The sequence below is a fragment of the Aethina tumida genome, chromosome 8 (genome assembly GCF_024364675.1).
Source record: "Aethina tumida isolate Nest 87 chromosome 8, icAetTumi1.1, whole genome shotgun sequence".
NCBI lineage: Eukaryota > Metazoa > Arthropoda > Insecta > Coleoptera > Nitidulidae > Aethina > Aethina tumida.
In genome coordinates this window covers 3,927,245-3,939,552 of record NC_065442.1, presented here as the reverse complement: position 1 = coordinate 3,939,552, position 12,308 = coordinate 3,927,245, and the positions used below count along the sequence as shown (strand labels likewise).

The following is a 12,308-nucleotide window of genomic DNA, read 5'->3' as shown; positions in this document are numbered from 1 at the left end:
TTTAATGTCAATCCTGCTTCTCGTAGTCTGTCGAAAACAAGCTGCAATTTTCCAATATCCTCTTTTATGTTGTTTTTGGAGAATACAATTATATCATCGAGATATACAAAACAATGGGTTCTATATAATCCAGTCAGAACAGAATACATTAATCTTTGCCATGTTGATGGTGCATTGACTAATCCATACGGCGTTCTATTACATTCATAATGACCCCAAGGAACAGAAAAAGCTGTCTTTTCCTTATCTCTTGGATGTACTTCTATCTGCCAATATCCTGACTTCATATCCAATTTGGAGAACAATTCAGCTCCTCCTAATGAGTCAATAGTATCGTGGATATTCGGAATAGGAAAGTAGTCTCTTTTCGTTACAGCATTTAACGCTCGAAAATCTATACAAAATCTATATTTTGTCTCTCCGGTTTCAGATTTCTTCTCTACCAACACTACAGGCGCGCTCCACGGACTTGTACTCGGCTTAATAATTCCATCTTTAAGCATGTCCTCTATATGTTCCTCTGAAATCTTTCTCTTTGCCATTGGAACTCTGTAGGGTGCCTTCGTTATGGGTTTATCCGTCTCAGTAACAATTTCGTGTCTAACTCCGGCTGCCAGGCTCACACCATCCGTTCTTGAAGCAAAGATATCGAAATTTCGTTCCAAAAATTGGTTCAACAAAGAATCTATCTCCACTGACTTTCCGACCACCTGCGGGCAACCTGTCAAATCCTGTACCCATCGAACAGGAACTCCGCGCGAAGCATTTACTTTTCTTTCCTTATATTCCCAAGGAGCACCAAAATTACTACCCTTATCACTAGAAGGCGTAGTCCTACCAAACTCTCTACCTTTAAAGAGGGAGCGTACAAAATTACCCGGAAGTGCCAATTTTGTTATTGGGGTATGTCTTTTAATTGTCTGAGGTATTGGAGAAACATTAAGAAATCTAACAACAATAGAACTATTTTTACTGTTTGTTTTTTCTGGTATTTGAACTATTGAATCAACAAAAACAACGCCTGTTGGAAGATGATTGAGCGGTTCACAAATCATAGTGCCAGGTACGACCCGGGCATCAACCTTAACACTAATATCGCAACCATGAAATGCTGGAATAACCAAGTCTTCAGATAATCTCACCACATTCGGGTGCTTGGAGCTAATACCAAATGTACAGGAATCAAGATCGGCCAAATCTTTACCAACATGAGAGTCTCGAAGAGAAAAACTATTATTAAACCTGATATTGTTAGATTCTTTTGGGCTACTGAAAACCAGATTTTTACTGTGTGGCACTTCAGAAGACTTTCTAATGAGAGTAGATTTTTGCTTGATCTTCTCCCCGTCAAGAAACAGAGACACTGAACGTTCATTAAGCAGATAGTCTTCTGCTAAGTTACAATTGACCCGGCATAACCGTGATGCTTCCTGCAGGTGTCTTTGTACTAATGCAAACCAAACAAATTCCTCTCGAAATCTAGAACAGGCTTGAACTTTTCAATAAAATCCATTCCGAGTAATCCATTTGTTGGAAACTTTAAATTCCTATCACAAATTATAAAAGTATGACTAATTTCAGAATATTTACACTTTAAATCAAATCTCAAACTTAGTGTAGTTTTTTACAATTTATTTAACTTTTGACCAGAAATATCTGTAATAATTGAACTATCTTTTTCTATTTTATGGTGAAAAGTTTTTAAGAAAATAATTTTTACTAAACTAACGCAAGCACCTGTATCAATTAACCAACTAGAAGGTTTATCATTAAGGAATAAAGTTATATATTTAGCATTTTCTGGGTTTAATTTTAAAATTGTGTTATTAGTTTCTATCTTCTTGTTCTTCGATTGTGGCCTTTCCTTAAAAAATTGCAATTTTGAGTCTTTTGTCTGATACTATTACACTTTTTACAACACTCTAATGGACAATCTCGACTATAGTGACCTTTTTCACCACAATTGTAGCATACATCAAATCGATTAGCAGGACGTTTATGGGAAAAATCTTGATGTTGATAATAAAATTAACTTTTTTATTATTGTTATAATTATGATTAACATTTATGCCAGTAGTTAGTACAAAGCGGTTTCTGGCCCACTGACCAATCACAGCGCTCGCCCCTCCCCTTTTATGTAGATGCCACGCCCCCTGCTCTATTGGAGGTGTGGCCTATTGTTGTAGACCAATGAGATGTAAGGGGGTGTTACTTGTTGTGGAGGGAAACCAATAGGGAATTAGTTTTATTTGCATTCCTGACCAATGAGAACTCTAGAAATTTTGTAAAGTTAAGTTGTCGAGCAATGGGAATGCGTGAATAATTTGACCCCCCAAAAGTTGATGTCACTGAACATGTGTGACTTATATAGAAAGCCCCGCCCACTCAACGACGCTTTCTGCTTGAATGAGAAGAAAAAAAGCATAATAAAACACACACAATTATTTAAATACATTTATTTCAATTATTTTTATTAATTACACACACACAACCTTCAATGCTTCCTTTGACATAAAAAATTTGTATATTAATTCTTTAAAATTAACTAATTCAACATTACTAATGTAAGGTGCAACAAACAATTATAATAATATTCCACAATTTTTTCCTCCACTCCAACACTATCATCTTCAATGTTTCCTTTGACATAAAAAATCTGCATATTTATCCCAAATCCTATCACATTAATTCTTTAAAATTAACTAATCCAATATTATTAATGTAAGGTACATAATCATAATTATTATTATTATTATTATTATTATTATTACTACTTTTATATTTCTGACAAGTATCTAATAATTGACCACAACCACAAGAACAGTACAGTGCTAAATTTAAAAGATAATCAAATTTTTCTCTACTTATTTTTTCTTTCAGTTCCTCCAACTTATCCATCCATGTGTTGTTTCTATCAAAATCTGCTGCTCTTGTTGCTGCTGTTACTCTTCCTTTACATCTGTTACGTTTTTTTAAAAACCTTTCTAATTTTTTAACAGTCTTATTTGTTTGGCTTCTAGTTCTAATATTCATGATAATTACTGCGCGCACCTTTATCATGCACTAACACCACCACCACCGCCGTCGCTGCAGCTGCTGCTGTTGCTTCTGTTGTTCTCGCTGTGCATATTTGACTGCGAATGCAATTAATACGTACCGGAGTACCTTGAAGCACGTATACCTGTTTATTAAGAGCAATAATCGAGACACGATATATATAGAACAAGTTGACCTCGATATTAAAATGATACGTTTATTTCTTGTCCTACTACTTCGTTATAGTTATTTATATTGATCGATCAGATCATTGGCTTTTCGAATACATATCCTTATGTGAAAACAATTGCATGTGTCGGGACCGTTGGTGGCGTCTGGAGTGGACCAGCAACATCCAGTAAAGTGAAATTTCTGTTGATGCTGTTGCTCCGATGACTCCCCATCATCATAACAATGTTCCAGTTGTTTTTTAATATAAAGCAGTTTATTTTTAATACAGTAACACAATGATTTTTCTTTCTCCGTTAATAGTTGTTCTATTTTGCGAATCGTTTCACTCACTTTTTCCATGCTTGCTTGCTTCATCATACAAATTTATAATTTTAAGTTTCTCAATTTCATCAACAACTTACGTTTCAGTACATATAAATTAATGTCTTGTTGAAGTTTTCTTAATTTTCCCAAATGTATTTCACTTTTAAATATCAATTCTCTTCTTCTATCAGTAGTTGTAGTAGTAGTAGTAGTAGTAGTAGAATACATCAAAAACATACTGAGAAAAAAATCAATAAAGCATCATGTATTTATTGAATTCGTTAAACTTTTGTTTTCTCCCCACCACAGATCTTTACACTGTCATGAGTATTCTTTTCCTTTGCACAACCAATTATTCCTTTTAAGAAATTCGTAGAAATATTTAAATATACTTCCATTTGTGGGCAGTGGGGAGGTGATTTAGTTCGAATCAATTGGTTGTGCCGTGAACAATTTTGATCAGCAGCTACGGTGGCACTGTGATTATACGTTTTAATTAATATATCTAATTTTGGACATCCAAATTCCTCAATATTAAAACTTAGATGCCCATAATTTATTTTATTTAAATAAGTCTTTTCACAAGTACCACCTTTGTAAGCTACCTTCCCATTCACAGACTCGGCGGTACGGCAAAGGTCCTCCAATATAGGAAAAATTTCATTAGATTCCAAATCATCTTTGTAATCTTTGAAATCTAATCCATGCAGGTGATTCCTTAACCATACCGCCCTTCGTCGATCTTTATTAGACAGGGATCTGAACGAACCCACTTTAAAGTAATGTAAATACGTACGTTCAGTATCCGTGTCTAGTATGGCCAATTCTTTGGAAAGAAACTCTTTGTTCACGTTGAACCCATCCATATCTATAATGTACTTGATATACATTTTGCTGCTGTTGGTGTTGCGGTTCCTGTTGCGTTTGCAGTTGCAGTTGCTGTTGCGGCTCCTGTTGCTGTTGCTGTTGCGGTTGCGGTTGCAGTTGCTGTTGCTGTTGCGGTTCCTGTTGCTGTTGCGTTTGCGGTTGCAGTTGCTGTTGTTGTTGTTGTGGTTAGCACATACGTATGCACATACACTTACTGTGTGAATATTTCTTATGATAGTAATTCTGTAAGTCGGGGCTTGCTATTTATACAGAAATATGGTCCGCAAAAAAGAAAAAAATAAAAACCAGTGTAAAGTGGATCATTAACTTGATTAATAAATCGTACAGCAGTTGCACTTGCAGTGTACTGCTTTAAAATCTGGTTATATTAAAAAAATAAAAAACGGTAGGTACCATCTGGGGGAGCATGCAGATATAAATCAAACACATTTTTTAGAAATGAATCAGTTCGAAGAGAAACAAATATCCATCAACAACAATTTTGCAATTGTCTGTATTTGAGTTTGTATCTGTCTGTGTTATAAACATAAAAAAAATGTAAGTATTTTTTTTCTTTTTATTATTTTTTTTGTGTTTTATATGTCTCTTTAGTTACAATAAATAATTGTAGAACAATGAATATAAACGCAATTAATTCGAAGGTTCAATTGAAGAAATATTCACCAATAAGAAGTTTGGAAAAACAAAAAAAATATATTATAAGGGACATGCATATAGTGGACAGTAAATATGGAAAAAAGTACAAGTTGAATTGGATGATGAAATAGTTTATTTGCCCAAAAGATTAGTACCCATAGTAGAGGCTGAAATCTCCAAATTTAAACCTGACAAATATTCACTTATATATAAAGCAGACTTGCCTCACAATACGGTTGATATTGAAATAATAGAAAATTATTATTATTAATTGTAAAAATATGATATTCAATAATTGTAATAATAATAATAATATATGTGAAATTAGTAATGTATGCGATGAAATAGTTAATACAATTAATCATTGCAGTTACTATAATGAGTTAATCACAAATTGAAAAATGGAAAAAAATAATTAATAGTAACATTAAACTAATATTGCAAACGATAAGACAAGAAGATTTAAGTATTAGCACAAAAAGAAAATTATATTCTAATATAAACTTAATGAAAACATATAAAAAACAATTGATATTTAAACAACATTATGCCACGAGATGCGATAAAAAAGAAAAAAAAATCGTGTTTGTTGGCAAATGTTAAATACATGCTTTAATTCTCGCATACTAACAGGTATTATTATTAATTTGCAACATAAAGATATTATTCATTTTTTCAATGATAGCTTTCTTTTATTTAGACGTAATATTAAAAAATTGCTTAAAACACATAAGGTAATAAAATTAAACTCCTGTTTTAGCGGCGCATTTGTTAATTCTAATGGAGAAAGTCAAATTAAATTTTTCAATACTAAAAATGAGATTTTGGATTAAGGGTCTGACTTAAAAAAATGGTTTGTTGAACATATTGTAGATAAAATTTTGAATAAATTAGAAGAGTTTCAAGAACGTGATAGTGGATGGGCTTTACAAAGGATTTTAAACCTTGAAATAAATGTGAATAAATATGAAATGGGAAATGGTGGTTCATCCTTTTTACAACTACCTAAATTCATAAAAAATAGAAAAGCTTGTATTAATGTTCAAAATTCAGATGAATTTTGTTTTGCATGGTCTATAGTTTCAGCTCTGTTTCCACCTCGAGGTAAACCATATATAACATCCTCATATCCACATTTTGATGAAGTTTTAAACTTATCTAAAATTGAGTTTCCAATTTCAATGAGAGCCATTGGAAAATTTGAAAAAATTAATAAAATATCTATTAATGTATATACTTTAGATGAGGATGGGGGTGGTAAGAAAAAAAATAGTTCCATGATGGTGGTTCCGTGTCGTTTGACTGAAGAAAAATTATATAGACATGTTAATCTATTAATATTTCACAATAAATACAATCAATCTGAAATTGATGATGATGATGATGATGATGATTTACGATATCATTATGTCTATATTAAAAATCTTTCAAGATTAGTATCGTGTCAATTATCCAATAGTCACAATCAAGTGCACATTTGCGATCGATGTTTAAATTATTTTAGTAATACAAATAAATTAAAAGACCACATTGAATATTGTACTAAAAAAAACAAATATAAAATAAGTTTTCCAGATTACAAATATATAAGTTTTAAAAATTATATTAATAAGGAAAAAGTTCCATTCATTATTTATGCTGATTTCGAAACAATTCTCTCACCATTTAATGATGACGGTAAAATTTGATTAATACTAGATGTTATCAAAAGCATGAGTTGTTTAATGTAGGATTTTATGTTAAGTGCTCATATGACGATAGTTTATCATTTTATAAAAGTTATCGTAATAAGAGTCATTGTATGCTCTGGTTTAATACCAACTGAAAACAATTTCTCAATTTGTAAAGGAAAAAATGATACATATTGAACCCATGATCGACAATTATAATTTATCATCATCATTTTCTATTTGTCATATTTGTCAAGTTCCCTTTATGCAACATTAAATTGTTGTTCGAGATCATTGTCATTTTACAGGAAAATTTCGCGGTGTGGCTCATCAACATTGTAATTTAAATTATAAAACCAAATTTATGATTCCAGTTGTCTTTCATAACTTATCCGGTTACGATGGACATTTTATAATAAAAGAAATGGCAAATTTTGATAAAATAATTGTGTTGCCTAAAAACAAGGAAAAATACATTTCTTTTTCAATTGTTGATGAGAATATATATTAGATTTAGATTTATCGATTCATTTAGATTTATGTCAACAAGTTTGGCAAAGTTGGCATCAAATTTAGAAACGAAACCCATTCTAGATACGGAATTTGCGAATGTATCTGATGAAAATTTGTATTTGTTATACAATAAGGGTCATTTTCCATATGGATATTTGGATTCATATAATAAATTGTCGATGGAACATTTACCATCCATCGAACATTTTACAAACCACTTAAACGATTGTAATAGATTTAGCAATGAGGATTATCTACATTGTCAAAACGTTTGGCGTGCATTTAACATTAAAAATTTAGGTGAGTATTCGGACTTATATTTAAAAACTGACGTACTATTATTAACGGATGTATTTGAAGAGTTTCGCAATAATTGTCATAAAAATTATAAATTGGATCCTGCATACTATTATACATTACCAGGATATTCCTGGGATGCTATGTTATATTATACTAAATGTTCGTTAGAATTAATTCAAAATGTCGATACTGTGTTGTTTGTGGAGAGGGGGTTGAGAGGTGGAATCAGTCAATGTTCTCATAGGTATGCGACTGCTAATAATAAATATATGAATGAAGATTATGATTCAGAGAGTCCAAGTAAATTTTTGATGTACTTTGACGTGATTAACTTATATGGTTGGGCAATGTGTCAACCTTTGCCCTATAGAAATTTCGAATGGATTGATGTCAATAGTGATTTCGATGTTTTACAAGTTGCCGACGATTCGGATATTGGATACATTTTAGAAGTTGATTTGGACACACTTGCACGACACACATTCCGATCTGCCATTTTGTCCGCAATCTCTTATACCACCAAATTCAAAATTACCTAAACTACTTGTCACTTTACATCCTAAGAAGAATTACGTCATTCATTATCGAAATTTAAAGCAAGTGATGCGTTTTGGTCTGGTGCTGAAAAAAATTCATAAAATTTTAAAATTTAATCAATCTTGTTGGCTAAAACCGTACATCGAATTAAATACAATGTTTAGACAGCGAGCTTGAAACGATTTCGAAAAAGATCTTTTTAAACTTATGAATAATGCAGTGTTTGGAAAAACAATGGAAAACGTACGAAAATATCGAAATATTAAATTGGTTACATGTTGGGAGGGTCGTTATGGTGCCAAAAATTTGACTAGTAGCCCCCGTTTCCATAGTCGCACAATCTTCCATGAAAATTTAATGGCAATAGAACTTAACAAATTAGAGGTGGTATTTAATAAGCCCTTTTACATTGGCATGCCCATTTTAGACTTATCAAAAGTATGTCTTTACGAATTTCACTATAAGGAAATGATTCCTCATTTTAATAATGATAATTTAAAATTATTATATGTCGATACAGACAGTCTTATATATCGAATTGAATGTGAAGATGTCTATACGGATTTTATCAAGTTAAATTTAAATTTATTTGATACCAGTGACTATCATGCTAACAATGTTTACAATATTCCTTTGACTAATAAAAAAGTGGTGGGTTTAATGAAGGATGAATTAAATGGAAACATCATGACTCATTTCGTTGGTTTACGATCTAAAATGTATTCATTTAAATTTATTGAAGGTAGCAGCACTAGCAGCAGAAGCAGCTGCTTCCATGATAATAATAATAGTAATAACAAATCTCTTAAATGCGTTAAAAAAGCTAAAGGAATTAAAAGTAATATTATAAAAAATTCTATAACTTTTGATGATTATGTGGAATTTCTAAATAAAAAAAATGAACTATATATCAATCAAAATTTAATTAGATCAAATAAGCATAATGTTTATAGTATTACACAGAAAAAAATTGGTTTATCATATTTTGATGATAAAAGATTTAATAATGTTGATGATGATGATTTTGGTACCCTATCTTGGGGGCATTATAGTATAGAAACACATGTATAATAATAATATATGTATGTATTAATAAAATTGTTAATAAAAACACTGTTGTTTTTTTATATATCTTTATTTACAATATTCCATATCCAATAGCACTTGATCCTTGAAAAATATCAAACATTCGGTGAAACAGAAACTTTCAAGACTGTCATTAACATTGGAAAAGACTTCTAATGCCTTAATCCAAGGTACACCACCACAACCACCATCATCACTATTCTTATACAGATCATTTAAATTTCGTAAGACATTATAATAATATTCGTAGAAATTAAGATTTCTTAATAGGTTCACCTTTTTTGATACAAGATGTTTGTATGTACTTAGAATTTTTTTCACATCTGACACAAATAAATCGAAAAATATGTTGTATTTTTCACATATTTTAATTATTTTTTTATTATGATGATAATGATGTTGATCATTGGTTAATGAGACACAAACATAGATGCTTTCGTTAACATAACATTCTCTCATAATGTTGTTGTTGTTGTTGTTCAGTTGTATAAAGTCTTCACATATCGCCTCCGACAATATTTCCATGAGATCATCCCATTCTACTGTAGTAAATGAAATTTTTATATCTCTGTTAAATTTATCCTGCAGTTCTATAACAATTCGAAAATTATTGAATTTATTTAATCCACATGTAATTTGAGTTGTCTGATTGATATCATAAGTGGATTTTATAAGAAGATTTTGCGATGGATCATCATCATCATCATCATCTTGCAGGTTTTCATAACCTCCTCTTCTTTTTCTTCTTTTTCTTTCTTCCCCTCCTCCTCCTCCTCCTCCTTGACTCATACCATCACTTTTAATATCACCACAAGTTTGAAAAGCAGCAGCAGCAGCAGCAGCAGCATCAGCATCAGCAGCACTATCCATCATCATTATTATTACTATTATTTCTACGAGCGACGCTACTAGACTGTGAAATAAATCTAAATAAAATTATTAATTAATTTTTGCATGACCCCCACTTCCCTTCTTCCACCCCTCTATCTCTCTCCCTCTCTCTTTGTTTACAACAAATCGTTTTTATTAACCCAACTGTTTTGGTTGGTTGGTTGGTAAACCAAACCATTTCACGTACGCCTTATTGCCCTTTCGTTTAAGGACTTTTTCCACAAGATAAATGTCGGGATATTTTGCTAGTTGCAATTCGTGTTCGTAAAATCCACCCATTATTCGATCTTGATGATCGTCTTGCAAAATATACGTTGTAGAATGGGTCAAATTGACTTTTTCTACGGTGAAAATTTCGTTGGACCAATTCGGTGTGTAGCCCTTGTTGAATGCCTCTCGATATTTACTAACACGCACTTTATCACCCACTTTAAATTTACTTCCGCGATAGATTTTTATGTGATTAAATGCAGTTTTCAATAGTGGCTGTTCATTTTTAGTTGTGACATCTATCGGTTTCATTCCTATTGTAGTGTGTTTAGTTGAATTGTACTTTAACACGATTTCGGGTAGAATTTTCAACCATTTGTAGTTGCCTTGAAAGCTAAATTCTTTCCACATTAACGATTTTAATGTACGATTAACACGTTCGACTACCGATGCTTTTTTCGAACTGTACGTTGAATAGTGATTAATTTTCAATTTGCTCATTAACATTTTAAAATCTTTATTATAAAATTCCTTACCCATGTCGGTTTGTAGATTGACGGGAGCATTATTTGTTGAAATTAGAATTTTTTGCATTGCCTTTGTTACGTCTTTGGTTGTTTTATTCTTAACCGGAACGGCCCATACAAATTTAGAGAATACATTGATAACAACCAAAATATAGCGAAATCCATTGTTTTGTCGTGCATACGGTATCATTTCCACCAAATCGGCCTGATACAAATCATTTAAACCTTTCACTATTACATGTCGTCTTTTAAAAGTTTTCCGTGCCGGTTTGTGTAATTCATTAATAATCTCACGTTTGTAATTGATAACTGTGGCTGTGGCTGCGGTGTCGTTGATAATTTTCTTTTGCTTTTTCATTTTTTTAATTATTTAAGGGTAAGTTAATAAGTAAAGTTACCAGTGATCTTTGACCTACGCTACCTGGTCTCGAATGCGTTATTATGATAGATTGTCCTTTTTTAAATTTTTTACCGATAATATTTATTAGGGGGTTGTTTAACTTTTTCCCATCAATGTAGAGGGCTAGTGTAGATGGAAATATAAATGCAATTGATTTTATAGTTAAATCCAATGGAACTCTGTCAAACCGCTACTTAACTGAACGTGATAATCATTTTGTTTATAAGGGTTAGCCGTCAACATTCCCTCGAGTGCAATAAAGTCAGTGGAATGGGATTCTATGATTTTCGGTTGTCTCTCAATTACAATTAGACGATCGTGTAAATCCTTTAGCATTTTCTCAAGACTTGGAATAATGTTTGGATGGATTTATCGAGTATTGATGTTGTTGTTGTTAGTTTATTATCAACAATCGATTCAATAATCAAGGTTAAATTTTTAATTTTATCATCAATTAGTGATTTAACAAAATCTTCACTTAACATTATCGATGTCTGCTGTTGCTGCTGTTGCTGCAGCTGCAGCTGCAGCTGATGCCGTCCAAACTTATCAACTGACATTTTCTAAATGACTTAATGTTAATGATTTTTATTCAATTATATTGGCTTCTTTTAGTTCTTCAATTATGCTGTTTATTTCGTTGGTATGATTATTATTTCCAGCCATTTGGGAAGCAACTAACAATTTTAATCTTTCGACCAATTCATTTGGATCATTCCAGTGTACATATTCTATGGGTTTTTCATTAAACCGCATTAAAGTACCAATTCCCTTTCCTTTTCTTATTCTTCTTTTTATTATTCTTCTTTTACTTTCTTCTCCCAATCCTGCTCCTTTATGATGATGATGATGATGATGCATTCTTAATTTCATCTTTTTGTGCCGTTTGTCTGCTTCAATCTGTTCCTCTGCCAACGCGTTTAACATTGGTTTAATTACAAATTTGTATTTGTCACCTCTGTGTCCAGCCACTTGCTCGTCTAAATACCCAGCTGCATAAGCAGCCCCTTGATAGGAGCTATTTTCATTAAAATAATTTTCAACATTTATGAAGTCTGACTCGAAAATACAAACATTCGGAAACAGTAGTAATATTTTTTCTAGTCACGGTATCGAAAA

General features: G+C 31.8%; 1 protein-coding gene across 1 annotated transcript; it reads right to left on the bottom strand.

Moving 5' to 3' along the window:
* Window positions 1-10,187: 10,187 nt before the first annotated feature.
* Window positions 10,188-11,749, bottom strand: LOC126266390 (uncharacterized). The gene is made up of 2 exons (XM_049970294.1): window positions 11,668-11,749; window positions 10,188-10,576 (listed from the first exon to the last, which is right to left on the bottom strand). Exons 1-2 carry the CDS (start codon window positions 11,747-11,749, stop codon window positions 10,188-10,190), a joined length of 471 nt encoding a protein of 156 aa, XP_049826251.1.
* Between the last annotated feature and the right edge of the window lie 559 nt (window positions 11,750-12,308).